Below are 14248 nucleotides of genomic sequence, written 5' to 3'. Positions count from 1 at the left end.
GGAGCTGTCAAGGAGACGTGTCCAACAAACAGGAGAGTTGACAGGTCTGTGTACACAGTCTTCAAAAAAAAAAAAAAAAAAAAATATATATATATATATATATATATAATATATATATATATATATAATAGAAATAAACAAAAGAAATAAACATATTTTGTCTTTACAGATTTTGATAGAGCCTGCTGTAATTGTTTTGGTAGAAAAGCAGTAAAAATGCAAACAAACTTGACAGGTTATACACAAGTCCTTTTTATAAATCTGGGGTTCAGCAGTTACAAAACTGAAAACGTCAAGAAAAATCAGAATTCCACAAAAGCAGCAGTAATAGTTGGCAGTGATTTTTGTATCTGTGATGCAACAAACTAAAACACCTGTACATCAGGAGTTGGATTCAGCTTTTACAGAAATAGTAGGGGAAAAAACAGGTAGAAGATATTTTTATATTATCTCCCAAGTTATTGCATATTATAGTTGTACTCCTTAGTGTTAATTCAATTTACTAGCAAATGTGTTCCAAACTGCACTGAAAGGAGCATTTCCTTAAAGTATTTTATAAATTTGTTGAGGTGAGGTGGGGTCATAAGGGAAACTTTTGTCTATCTTGAAGAATTTAGTGAACCATTCAAGCTACAAGGCTAATCTGCCCCTGTTAACCTCTAATTGATTTGATTGTGTTCACTGTTAAATAAAACCAAAATCCTACCAGTTATATTCTACTTTTTTGTGTGTGTTTTGTGCGACGGGGAGGGGGCAAGTAGATTAAGAACGACAAGTGGATTTTTCTGGCATTTTGTCCCTTTGGATAATCTTTGAAAAGTTTTTTTCAAAAATTGCTCACCACCAACTCAAAAAAATACTTGACTTGGTTCTGCTCTTCTTGTACTAAGTTGTAAATTATAGATAGAAGCCCACTAAGAATTTATCTCTATTACAACAAGCAGTCAGGATTAAATGACTGTACTTCATTATAACCACTTAATAGCTTTTTGAACAAATAATGTGTTCTACAGTTATGCTGTATATAGATTTAACTATCACTATTTAATCATATCCTGATGTAACTATCACTATTACCTGCTGTATTATTGAATTGTGGTTTGTCAAACTTGTACTTTACTTGAACAAAAGTTATTGTATTTCTTGCTCTTATTGTATTACTTGTATTGTAACGCTTGAAATGTTTTTGCTTACGATTGTAAGTCGCCCTGGATAAGGGCGTCTGCTAAGAAATAAATAATAATAATAATAATAATAATAATAATAATAATAGATTTTAATATGCTTGCATTGACATTGCCTACCTCCCTGATGTCAGGTACTACCTGGGTGATCGTCTTCTGGGCCAAGGGAAGGTGTGGTTGGAAAGAGCTGTGATTGAACAGATTGGTACGTGTTTCCCGAACCGTTTCCCGCAGCAGATGCTGAAGAACCTGAGTGAGTCGGAGGATTTGCAGCAGGAGTTTCACCTGTATAGGTTACAGCAGCTTGACAAGACTCTGCAGGACTTGGATGAAGAGGTGAGTTTGCCCAAAATGTGACCCGGTATTGATTAAGACCACATCAGGTGTTTTTTGGGTGGGGGGTGGGGGGTGACACGGACTCAGACTCATCCAGTGTTCTTTCTTAACCCAACTGGTTACAAGTTGTTCATATTTAGAAACGCAAGAACCATCCAAGACCCAAACAAAACACTATGTTGGTGAAAACATAACACTAAACACTTCACTCAATTTTGGTATTCTGACCCTTACCTACTGCTCTGTTACAGATGATGGAGGATCAGTCATCATGCCCTGAAGATGAGAGTGAGGTGAAGGTGCTGGTGCTGTCCCCACGCTGCTGGGTCATCTCTTCCTTCTGTTACCTGGACAATCCCAAAAAACACTTTCCATCACCACTCTGCAACTACCTGGGAGAATTCTCAGAGTTCTACACAAACAGTGAGTATAAAAGAGAACTCCACTGAAAACAGCAGGCTGCTGTCGCGTCCCGTGATAATTGCACTGGACATGGCCGACCCCTAAACCGTTCTTGGGTAGACCCATATCTTAAATATTTCAGGACTCCAGGCATGAAAAGGATTCAAATGAATTGTTATACCATGGTTGACCTTTCTAATAAGTGTAAAGGGTTATTTAGAAATGCGGCTATACCATCAATGTGTCCCTTTGTAACGTCCATTTTACATGTACTGCTGATGTTTGTAAGATTTTTGAATGGAAATGGATTTGTAAAAAATGTTTTCCATCTTCTTAGGTCAGTGTATGTACAACCTGACCCACACCAAGCCCCGACGCCTGCAGTGGACATGGCTGGGTCACGCTGAGCTCAAGTATGGGTCCTTTACCCTTTATGTGTCAACACTGCAAATGTACGTCCTGCTGCAGTTTAACCAGCAAAATGTAAGCCTAGCAATACGTGTGTGTGTGTGTGTGTGTGTGTGTGTGTGTGTGTGTGTGTGTGTGTGTGTGAGGTGTTGATTACATTTGTACATGACACTTTTTTTTCTGAGTGTATTAATAAAGCATTGACACTCTAATAAATCTGTTGAAATCCTGTAGTGGCATACGTTATAAACCCGTAATAATTTTCTTCAGCTTTTTCCCCCCATGCGTATCGATTTTTATTGTCCACATATGTCTGTATAAGATTTCCTTACCATTGACATGCCCCTTTTAAACATGTTCATTTTTGCAACCATAAGCTTAATAAGGTGTTTAGCTTAAAGGGTTGTCTTATGTCCCCTGTTCAGGAGGTGACGATGGAGTCCCTGCTGCAATCTACAGGCCTGTCCCCAGCCCTACTCTGCCAGGCCTTGAAACCCCTCATAACGGACAAGGGAGTTCTCGTTAAAGTTGAATCTACGCAGGACCCAATGAAGGGTAAAGGCTTGGGTGATCTAACGCTATGGTTTTTCAGAATTGAGACATAATTTAAAAGATTTTATATATATATATATATATATATATATATATATATATATATATATATATATATATATATATATATATATATATATATATATATATATATAATATATATATATATATATATATATAATATATATATATATATATATATAATATATATATATATATATATATATATATATATATATATATATATATATATATAAAACCATATGAAAATAATTTAGATATTTTATTTAACTACCGGAAGCCATAATAGTAGTACAGTATTTCATGTCAGATTTCAAAATGTCACATTTTTCAGTTTTTTATTTGTCAGTTTTTAGTGAAGTATATGGGAAAACTACAAAGCGGTATGGAAATCAATATGTTAACGTAACATTATTCAGCAGGTTTCATTCGTCTTTATGAAATTAACTAAAATTTAGTTTGTGCAACTCCTTTGGCCATAGCTGTACAAAAGGTACATGTTACTGGCAGTGTTTTTTGAGAAACTAAAATGACCAAATACTTAACGTTTTTTTTTTTTTTGTAATGCAGGCGTTCTAAGTCTGAATGAAGAAACACTAATCCGTGGGAACGAGGAACACAGCTACTGCTGCCTGCTGCCAAAGCAGACCTACCTGAATGTGGATGAAGATGCTACCAGCACACTGGAGAGGAAGAGGAACTTCATCTACTGTCTGATTATTCAGATCATGAAGGCTGAGAAGGAGCTGCACATGGATAACCTGGTATTTAGGGTAAGAATAACTGCAAAAACATCAATTATTCATCCAAAGTTTTTTTTTTTTTTTTTTTTTGAAGTGACAGTCTGCTTACTTGTGTGCCTTGACAGTAGGTTACTGCTTGGGGAAATAGGCATCCCAGTGGCATGGCTTATATAGCACCTGCTGTGAATAAAAGCTACAGATGCATTTTAAATGCATGCAGTACTTGCAAACTTGGTTTAATCTGCCTTGAATTCTGCATCATTCTATTTTATAATTAAGGAAATGACTATTTCTTTACAATATTCCTTAATGGGACATGTTTTATCCTGCAATGCAATGTCTCCTGACAGGTGATCGATGTATGCCAAAAGCAGGAGTCTAGGACGTCCCCACTGTTGATGCGCTTCAGCTGCAGTAACACAGACGTGCTATCCTGCATTATGCACCTTCTCAACAAGGGTTACATTAGGAGAAACGAGGACAGCCCCCACATCCTGGAGTTTGTGCCCGAGGACCCCACCACCCCTCAGAAGGGCCAGGCTCACTTCACCTATACTAAGCACGACATGAAGAAATCCAACTCGTGCAATAAGGGAAATGTATCCCCATTCAGGTATGAAACTAAGGAGTGGTCTCACAAGAAGGCTGTTGGTGGGGGCTCCCCAGTGGCGCATCCAGTAAAGGCACTCCGCGTGGAGTGCAGGATGCACCCTATAGCCTGGATGTTGCCGGTTCGAGTCCAGGCTATCCCATTGCCGACCGTGGACGGGAGCTCCCAGGGGGCGGCGCACAATTGGCAGAGTGCTGCCCGGGGTAGGTGGGGAGGGCGTAGGTCGGCCAGGATGTCCTCAGGTCACCGCATACCAGCGACCCCTGTGACTAAATCTATATAAAATAAATAAATAAAAAAGGCGGCTGTTAGTATGCCCCCACAATGTGTAGAATGTTATGTCTAAACTGAGCTCCTCTTGTACTGTTTTTTTTTTATTTTTTAATCAACTAAAAATTCTGAGATTTCAGGTCAGAAAGAGTGGTTTTCCTGGAAAATTAATTCCCTTGCCATTTCCATTCTTGTTCTGAAGGACCTACAGGGGCACCGTGATGGGCAGCCACTTTTTGAAGTTTATATTGAAATGGCTCGGGTCATGCCTAACCATCTTAGATTACACTGAAACTGAAGAACACAAATCAGAGCTGTACTATTGTATTAGAAAGTCTGGTTTGACACAGGGGTATGTGGAAACTGTTTATTTTCTGGAACCAAAGGTTGAATCTTGCCAAGTGCCGCCCAGTTTTATAGGTCTAGAGAACACCTCGTCAGGTCAGATAACAGAAATGTTATTTATAAGTAAGCAAAGGTTGCCTTTTTCAATTTAAAGAGAGGTTTCCTATTTGTTCGCCAGCTTGGACAGCTTCTCCCCAGCCCCGCGGAGCTCAGAGGACGGGGTCCTGGAAGCGGTGCTCTTCTCAATGGGCCGAACAATGACTCGGGATGAGGTGCGGCAGCTGATGAATCAGACTGTGGGGCAGGTGGCTGACACTCTGACCATCTCCAGTGACCAGGCCCAGCACCTGCTGGTGCATTGCAAGTGGAACGTGGACCTGCTGATCCAGCGCTATGCAGAGGACTCGGACTCCATGCTGCTGGCCTCAGGCATGCAGGGCAAGAACCCCCAACCACCGCCCAGCCCCGTCACCAACTGCCCGGTCTGTCTGAGCCAGCAGTCTGGAGAGCACGTTGTAACACCAACCCTCAGCTGCATGCACTATTGCTGTAGAGTGAGTTATGCTCCTATGTCTTATTTACCTAACAACCCCAGATAATTGGTGGACCTTTTCAAGTTTGTGACGTTGCTGTATTTTTCCAAAATATCTCCACCCCCTCCCCCTCAGAAAATGATGGAAACTAGTTTAGTGTAATATGACAAAATATGCAAATTGCACTAAGTGGAGCACTGTTTTATCAATGCCTGTTTAGAAAAATGTGTAAACATGACACCCCTAATCCTAAGCCTGAAGAATGATACAATAATGATTGTCATCACTGACATACAGCATATGTTTCCCTTTGTTTCTCAGACTTGTTGGAAGGATTACTTGACATCTAGGATCGAACAGAACCTAGTTCTAAATTGTACCTGTCCCATCTCGGACTGCCCTGCCCAGCCGACCACAGAATTCATTTCCTCTGTTATTACAGACATGGACGTTCTTGCCAAGGTAAGCAACTAACAACAGTTCATATTTTGTGGAGAGACGCACTGAAGGTGTAATGCATATATTCTAGTTGCGAACATTTATAAAATGCCAAGTTCCCTTTCAAGTACGAAGTGTAACCATTGCCGAATGGCCATTTACCTCATAAAGATCCCTGAACTGAAAACTTTATACCAAATCTGCCCTTTGAGCCTGTGACGCAGCCGTGACCCTGCCCCCAAGGGATCAAAAGTAGTGCAGTCACAGATCTCTGCGCCGTTTTTCCTTTCAAGACAACTCGTCCTGCCTGGGGCCAGAGCAGTTAATCGCAGCTTCTGCAAATTTTTTGCCCCTTACTCCAAGCGCACGCTTGAGAGGACATTATCCTGCAGCTCTAAGGAACATTCTACGTCCTTTACTCCTGCTCAGCGCTCTTCCCCATCACTCTCCATAGAGGTTGCTGCATCCTCACCACTTTGCTCTGCGCCAAGGGAGAGCAGACGACGCACTCGAGAAAATAGCCCAGCCAGGAAACTATGTTCGGTCTTCCTTATCCTCCTCAAGCGCTGCCTCTCCTTCAGAAGAGGAGTTGGCAGCTGTTTCCCGCCAGGGAACTATCCTTGCACAATTACTGCAGGAATGCTCGGCACCACCAGCCCTGCCTGCCCCCTTGGGGGCCCTACGGGGCTGCGAGCAACCCAGACTGGCCACAGGAGGACGTATTATCCATCGCTGCCTCTGAGGAGGTGGGTGAACAGGAGCTGACGTTCTAAACTGAAGAGTCGGACAGCACATCCCCAGTGGTAAAGCTCTCTCTCTCGGCAGAGCTCATACCGCCTCTCCCAGACCCTTTTATTATTATTATTCTTATTTATTTCTTAGCAGACGCCCTTATAATACAAGTAATACAATAAGAGCAAGAGTAATACAATAAGAGGGTCTCCTGTGTATGCGCCCTCTGCATGCCTGTGTCAATCGCAACCACCTATTGAGTGTGTCCCACCTCTGTCTAAGGGCACTGTCTTGGTGGAAACAGCTGGCCCATCTACGCCTAGGCGTAGCGCTGGACAGTGTCACCAGAAGCGAGGTCATCACCATGAATGTATCCAGCCTGGGCTGGGGCACTGTATGAAATGGCTGAGGTGTGCAAAGTGTGTGGATCCCCCCCCAATTCAAGGGTCTCCACATCAATGTTTTAGAGCTGCAGGCAGTTTTACATGGCCTTGAAGAATTTGTTGCAGGAGGTTCACATGTGCTTGTCCGCAACCACCAGGGCGGCCTGTGGTCACCCATTCTCAATCGCGTGGCTCGCAGTTCATATGGCCGGGGTGACGAAATAGGCAGCGGACGTCCATTCAAGGGAGTCCCCAACAACTCAGAGTGGAGGCTTCACCCCGAGAGATACATCTGTGAGAGATTCGGGAGACCAGAGATAGATCTCCCAGGAATCAACCCACTGTCCCCTCTGGTTCTCCATAATAGGAGGCAGGGAACTGAGGCATCTGTTTTACAGCTTGTTATCCCACTGTGTCTGGGGAAAATAAGGCAAGACTGGGCCAAGGTGCTTTTTAAAGCAGCTTTTTTGCTTGCTGTCACCTCCGCAAAGCGGGTAAGAGAGATGCAGGCATTCTCTATCGTGAAAGCCTGCTTACTTTTTTTTTTTTTTTTTTTTTTTTAGACCAGGACAAAGGTCATGCTCTGAACCAATCCTGCCTTATTGTCGAAGACTGTCTCAACTTTCCATGTCAACCAGTCTGTGGAATTGGAGCCTTTCTATCCACCTCCTTTCCAGTATGACAGAGTGACAGCTCCATGCGCTCTGCACAGTTCGGGCCCTGACTTACTATGTTAACAAGACAAAAAGTTGGAGGCAGTCTGAACAATTTTTTGTCTGCTGTGGGGAAAAGTCCCCCTCCAGAAAAGCTCACTGCCCCCTCGGGGGAGGTGTCACAGGCTCAAAGAGCAGCTTTGGTTCAAGCATTCAGTTCAGGGGTCTTGAGGAGGTAAATACCCATTCGATAATAATTACATTTCTATTTTAGGGAACTTTGTGTGCCATGTCCCGTTTTGCTTCTATGGTTGTTTGTGACAGATGGCTTTTAATTACTAGCAATTTGAAGGTCTTAATTCTCTTTCCTTTTCAGTATGAGAACACTCTTCTGCGAGGTTATGTGGAGTGTTGTTCCAACTTGACCTGGTGCACCAACCCACAGGGCTGCGACCAGATCCTGTGTAAGCAAGGCATTGGCAGTGTGGGCACCTGCTCCAAGTGCTGCTGGTCATCATGTTTCAGCTGCAACTTCCCAGAAGTAAGTGGAGTCATCCCACATTGCCCAGTAGACGTTTGCATATGGTACATGTGACTGACATTGGGATTGACCAAATCGTTTTTTCAGATATTCAGAAAATAATAGCACTTTTGGTTGCCAAAAGTAACCATGTTAGGGTTTTGTCTTGTCCAATTTAGTTATGTGTTTAGCGCTTCAGTAAAACCTTTCTAGGTTTTATTGAAGTGTTGCAACACAATTGCAGTGATGCCTTTGGTAACCTCATGATTGTTCATCTTTTCTTAAATGGCATAATCTTGTTTTCAGGCTCACTACCCTGCAAGCTGTAGCCATATGTCTCAATGGATGGACGATGGTGGTTATTATGAGGGAATGAGTATGGAGGCACAGAGCAAACACCTGGCAAAGCTTATCTCTAAGCGGTGCCCGAGCTGCCAGGCTCAAATTGAGAAAAACGAGGGATGTTTGCAGTAAGTACTCAAAGCTGGAACATTGACATCTGTGACCTTATGACGTAAGTGTCTCGCAGTGAATGAATGGATGACCTGGGAATCAGTCCCAGGATCTGATGGTTTTTTGGTGCCTTAACCATTCAACAACATTGTGCCTCCTCCTGTTAGGACAGGGTTTCTCTCTGTGAAGCACTGTAGTCAAACCAGTATTCTCCTGGAAACTGGCTGCTAAGCATTCCTGATTTTATGGAAGTTTTGGCCCTACCGATGAGCTGCACCTGCTGATAGACATGCAGAATTCTGTTTGATGGTGGCATACAAATTAAAATTCCTTCCCTAATCTTTTTCTGCAGTATGACTTGTGCCAAATGTAACCACGGATTCTGCTGGCGATGCCTCAAATCCTGGAAACCAACACACAAAGATTATTACAACTGCGCAGCTATGGTGAGTGATGGAGTAAGCATATTCCTAGTTGAAAATGTACATTTTTTGTGAAGGCTCTGATGACAAACAAAAATGCAAATCGTAAAATCACAGGTTTTGTACCATCACCATGTGGTTTTCCAGTAGATAAGGCCTATACTTGGAAAGAAAGAGAATTACATTTTTTTTCTTCTTGCATGAGGGTGATAAATGTTAACAACAGTGTTGGTATGCTTTTGGTATTTGATTTGATTTTAATTTTTCCTATATGGGGTATTATAAACAGGGGCGTCGATATTGTTTGTTACCTTTTTATAGGTGAGTAAAGCAGCACGCCAGGAAAAGAAGTTTCAGGATTACAATGAAAGATGCATTTTCCAAAATCAGGCTAAGGTAAGTCTTTTTCTCTTTTTTTTCTTTTTTAAATTGGGGTGAAAATAATATATGAATTCATGAATTGGGACTTTAAAGATTCTGCATCTGTGACTTGTAATTGTAAACATTTTTTTTTTAAACAGGACTTTGCTATCAATCTGGAAAACAAAGTCTCTGCCATCAATGAAGCCCTTCAGATGAAGTCACTAACGTTTGTGATTGATGCCTGCAAGATCCTTGCACAGTCCCGCAAGGTGAGAGAATAATTCTGTAAAGCAGAGCAATCCTTATCCTGGAATATCTACAAAAGTAATCGTGTTAATGCACAATTGACTCTTTGGCTTTACTGAACCAGGCATTATATAAGACAGAGGCTTCTCTTGTAAACCTTATTTCACTCTATTTTAAGTGTGGTGGGATTGAATCTAAAAACAAAGACCATATCGTTTTATTGTCCGGTCTTCCCACCTTCATCTTCCATAAGACTCCTTTTTAGCCTGTTGGAGACACCTGTGGGAGGCTTTGTGCTAGTGCAGTCTGGATCTGACCACCTATTTTTATTGAAATGTTGTTCTGTGTTGTTTCCAGGTTCTTGCTTACTCGTGTGCCTATAGCTACTATAACCAGGACACTGAGAAGATGGATATTATGGAGCAGCAGACAGAAACCTTGGAGCTTCATACCAATGCACTGCAGATACTGCTGGGTAAGTAGAAGAAAGCATTAAAGGTTAGCAGTCTAAAAGATCACGCTGCTAACATGTCCTACCACCTTGTGGAATTTGTTGAGAATTTTCAAAGCTTATACATCAGTTGTTGGACAATAATTTGACAATAACCAGTGGTCGAACCTTTTCAATATGTGATTTATTTTTTGACATCCCATTTTCTCTCTTTCCTGTCAGTTTCTAACAGAATGTTGTGTAGTTTTCATATGCTTTTTCCAACATGAATAACAAACCTGGAGTACAGTGGCATAAGTGGCTCACAACGTTAAACTTTGGATTATCAGCTTTGACACTGTTATTAAAGTTTAATGAGAAGATTGGTGAAATATTATCACCATCAACTATTCTTCAGCATGTTAAAATTATAAAAAAAACAATAAGCTTCAATTCATTTTTCCAGAGGAGACACTGTTACAGTGTACAGACCTGGCATCATGCATCCGTCTATTGAAGCCAGAGCACCTGAACACTGGGCTGGAGCTGATACGGAGGATCCAGGAAAGACTGGTAGCAATCCTTCAGCATTCTACTCAGGTAAACCGTTAACAAACAAGCAGACAAGCTTATGCGTGTTTATAATTTGCCTTTAAAAGGGAGCATTACTAAGTGTGGCAAGTTTGCAATCCATACTACTTCAGTCAAAGTGCCACTTACACAGACTGGCTGCATGAGTGAACAATGCAAGATTATCAGTGCAGTTAGCATCTGCTAGTTTTAGTTATTATTATTTATTTCTTAGCAGACGCCCTTATCCAGGGCGACTTACAATTGTTACAAGATATCACATTATACATTATTTCACATTATACAGATATCACATCATTTTTACATACAATTACCCATTTATACAGTTGGGTTTTTACTGGAGCAATCTAGGTAAAGTACCTTGCTCAAGGGTACAACAGCAGTGTCCCCCACTGGGGATTGAACCCACAACCCTCCGGTCAAGAGTCCAGAGCCCTAACCACTACTCCACACTGCAGTAAGAGTAAGAAGATTGTCAGACACATTCCACTGATCTGACAAAAAATGGAAGACAGATCAATTGCCAGCCTGATATCCTTGAAATATACTGAAAATGTGATAATGGGATACCCAACAAAGACTTGCACAGTAATGAGTGAAGAATGTACTGGAGCTTAACTACCATCAAATTTGCATTGGCATCATGCAGATCTATAAACAGGTAGTCTTCAAGGAATGTGGTAATTTTAGAAGCGCTTGATTTAAAAAGGCATGGAAATCCTACGCTATCTAGCTGTGAAATATTATTCATTGCTCCCACACATTAAATTAAATTATCTGTTATATTCAGAGCTCAGCAATAATACATTTGACTGTTAACCCCAAGTAGAATTAATGCAAGTCAAGCAATAGGTAGAAAATAAATAAAAGTAGAATAAATGATAGGACCATTCTGCACCTTGCCTAGAAAAATAAGGTGAAGTCAACTAGTGGATGGACTGTGGCTGGGTTATGTGTAGGCTCTATTATTACTCATAATTGCATGTCTGATACAGCCATTTAAATTACCTGAACTCACTGAGGAGACATCACTGGCATTAGAAATTTTTGTAAAATTGCCAACAAAGAAAGGATTATCAGAAAGACTGCCTCTAACTGTAAGAGGATCTTTTTTTGTGGCGTGTGTTCTGCATATTAACACAGCAGAACTCTGTTGTCCCTGGCTGCTATCACTATTACTCAGACTAACTAGCCTTGCAGGTCTACAGGGGTGGTCAAGAATATTGCATGTTTATTATTCTTATTTTTTTCATTCTTCTACATTCTAAGAATAATTATAAGTCACATGTCCAAGTTTTTCAACACAATGCATTTTACGTAAGGCGAAATAAATACTATTTCTGAATTGTTCACAAGTTTCTACAGTGGGTCCTCCATGACACCTAGGCAACATGAGCATAGTCTGCATTTTGTGATTTTTATAAAACCGTATTTAGGTAATACATTATTTTTATTCACAACTTGTAATATTCATGGCCACTACCATATGCTTCCTCATGACCAGCTGCTTCATACTCTCCTGAAAGAGTCATTGGCTTTTTATATTGACTTAATCGTTCATAGATGACATGCTAACCGTATATTAACTTTTTTGTTTTAATCCCAGGATTTTCAAGTGGGATATCAGTCAAAAACAGGAGCAGATCAGGAGGTGGCTCAGTCTTCAAATAAGGCTAACCAGTCAGACTCAAACAAGGAGTAAGTATATCTGGGGAGGAGCAGAGACTGCATTCTAGGTATACAGCTATAGCCAAAAGTTTTAGATCACCCTATAGAGTTAACTAATTTTTCTTCATAAAGTTGAATGAAACCTGCTGAATAATGTTATATTAACATATTGAATTACATACTGCTTTGTGTTTTTCCATATACTTAAAGAAAAACTGACAGATTTTAAAAATGAAATACTGTACTACTATTATGGCTTCTGGTAGACTTTTGCAATATCATTTTGATTACATGATGTGAAATAAAATATCTAAATTGTTTATACTTACATACATACACATACACACACACACACACACATATACACATACATAGGTTTGCAGAAGTATTCACCCCCTACCAATAGTGTCACATTTTGTTGAATTACAAATAATCTATGCACAGTTTTTCAAACAAACTTTTTTTTTTTATTCAAAGCTGTTGTGGTTAAACTGAACACTGTTCTATGAGGAGGACGTTAAATGTCAGCAAAACTTGCAAAGAAAATGTACAAAATGAAATTTACTGGTTGCATAAGTACTCAGCCAGTACTTGGTAGAAGCACCTTTTGCAGCAATTACTCTTATGAGTCTTTTTGGATAGGTCTGTACTAGCTTTGCACAGTAGGATGGTGAAATTTTTGCCCATTCTTCAGGGGAAAATTGCTCCTGATAAGTTTGTTGGGGATCGTCGATGGACTGCAGGCTTCAAGTCTCGCCATAAATTTGATTGGATTCAAGTCAGGACTTTGACTGGGCCACTCAAGAACATTAATTCCCATCTTGTTCAACAACTCCAGTATGGCTTTGGCTTTCTTGCTTCGGGTCATGGTCCTGCTGAAATGTGAATTTCCTCCCCAGTTTCAGAGTCTTGGCTTACTCATACAGGTTTTCCTGCACTTTGTACCATCCATTCTCCCTTCTATCCTGACCAGCTTCCCAGTCCCTGCAGAAGAGAAGCATCCCCATAACATGATGCTGCCATCACCATGCTTGACAGTTGGGATGGTTTTGACTGGGTGTAGTGTTGGGCTTGCGCCAGACGTAACGCTTGGAATTTAGATTGAAAAGTTCAATTTTTGTCTCATCTGACCACAAAACCTTTTTCCACATGTCTGCAGTGTCATCTACATGCTTTTTCGCAAACTCCATACGTGTTTTAAAAGGAGGCTTTTTGAGTAATGGCTATTTTCTTACCACCCGTCCATACAGGCCAGCTTTGTGTAGGGACCGGCTTATTGTTGATGTGTGAACACTGACTCCCATCTCAAACACAGAACTTTGCAGATCTCTCAAGGTCATTGTTGGCTTCAGAGTGACATCCAAAACCAGTTTCCTGCTTGCCCGGCTGCTCAGTTTGGGAGGGCGACCTGATCTGGGTAGTGTCTGGGTGGTATGATGCATCTTCCACTTCTTATTGATGGACTTCACTGTGCTGAGAGGGATAATCGGTGCCTTTTGAAATGTTCTTGTCACTATGTGACTTGCAGCTTGAAAGTCTTTATATACCTGAGGGGAATTATCTACAAGTTAAACCACTTTGAGCACACACTGGCTGAAACCATTTCACTAATTTTGTGACCTTTCAAACAAATAATTTGCACCTGAGCTGATTTAGGGCTGCAGTAGCAAAGGGGTTGAATACTTATGCAACTGAGATTAATCTGTTTTTCTCTGTAGATCTTACTTCTTTATATTCTATATGCATTTTTTAACTTTATCAATGTGGAGTAGTTTGTGTAGATTCTACATGTAAAGTCTAATTTGAAAGCATCGTGGAGTACGCTCAGGTGCAAACAAAACTTTGCAGGGGGGTGAATACTTCTGCAAACCACTGCGTCTGTGTGTGTGTGTATATATATATATATATATATATATATATATATATATATATATATATATATATA

The 14248-nt window shown here is 40.7% G+C and overlaps 1 protein-coding gene across 2 annotated transcripts in view; it reads left to right on the top strand.

The window, feature by feature from the left end:
- The window catches only part of LOC117402445 (cullin-9-like), a 79278-nt gene that overhangs the window by 58513 nt on the left and 6517 nt on the right, over positions 1 to 14248 (top strand). For both annotated transcript variants that reach the window (XM_034921342.2, XM_059023849.1), the window contains exons 26-41: positions 1319 to 1520; positions 1772 to 1943; positions 2260 to 2405; positions 2756 to 2885; positions 3474 to 3676; positions 3997 to 4259; positions 5050 to 5425; positions 5726 to 5866; positions 7987 to 8151; positions 8437 to 8600; positions 8936 to 9029; positions 9327 to 9401; positions 9527 to 9637; positions 9972 to 10089; positions 10511 to 10644; positions 12242 to 12333. In XM_034921342.2, coding sequence (XP_034777233.2) covers positions 1319 to 1520; positions 1772 to 1943; positions 2260 to 2405; positions 2756 to 2885; positions 3474 to 3676; positions 3997 to 4259; positions 5050 to 5425; positions 5726 to 5866; positions 7987 to 8151; positions 8437 to 8600; positions 8936 to 9029; positions 9327 to 9401; positions 9527 to 9637; positions 9972 to 10089; positions 10511 to 10644; positions 12242 to 12333 — 2586 coding nt within the window. The remainder of the gene's footprint in view (positions 1 to 1318; positions 1521 to 1771; positions 1944 to 2259; positions 2406 to 2755; positions 2886 to 3473; positions 3677 to 3996; positions 4260 to 5049; positions 5426 to 5725; positions 5867 to 7986; positions 8152 to 8436; positions 8601 to 8935; positions 9030 to 9326; positions 9402 to 9526; positions 9638 to 9971; positions 10090 to 10510; positions 10645 to 12241; positions 12334 to 14248) is intronic.

This window comes from Acipenser ruthenus, chromosome 5, assembly GCF_902713425.1.
Source record: "Acipenser ruthenus chromosome 5, fAciRut3.2 maternal haplotype, whole genome shotgun sequence".
Taxonomy (NCBI): Eukaryota; Metazoa; Chordata; class Actinopteri; order Acipenseriformes; family Acipenseridae; genus Acipenser; species Acipenser ruthenus.
The sequence above is the reverse complement of the archived record's forward strand: the minus strand, read 5'-3'. Positions and strand labels throughout refer to the sequence as shown.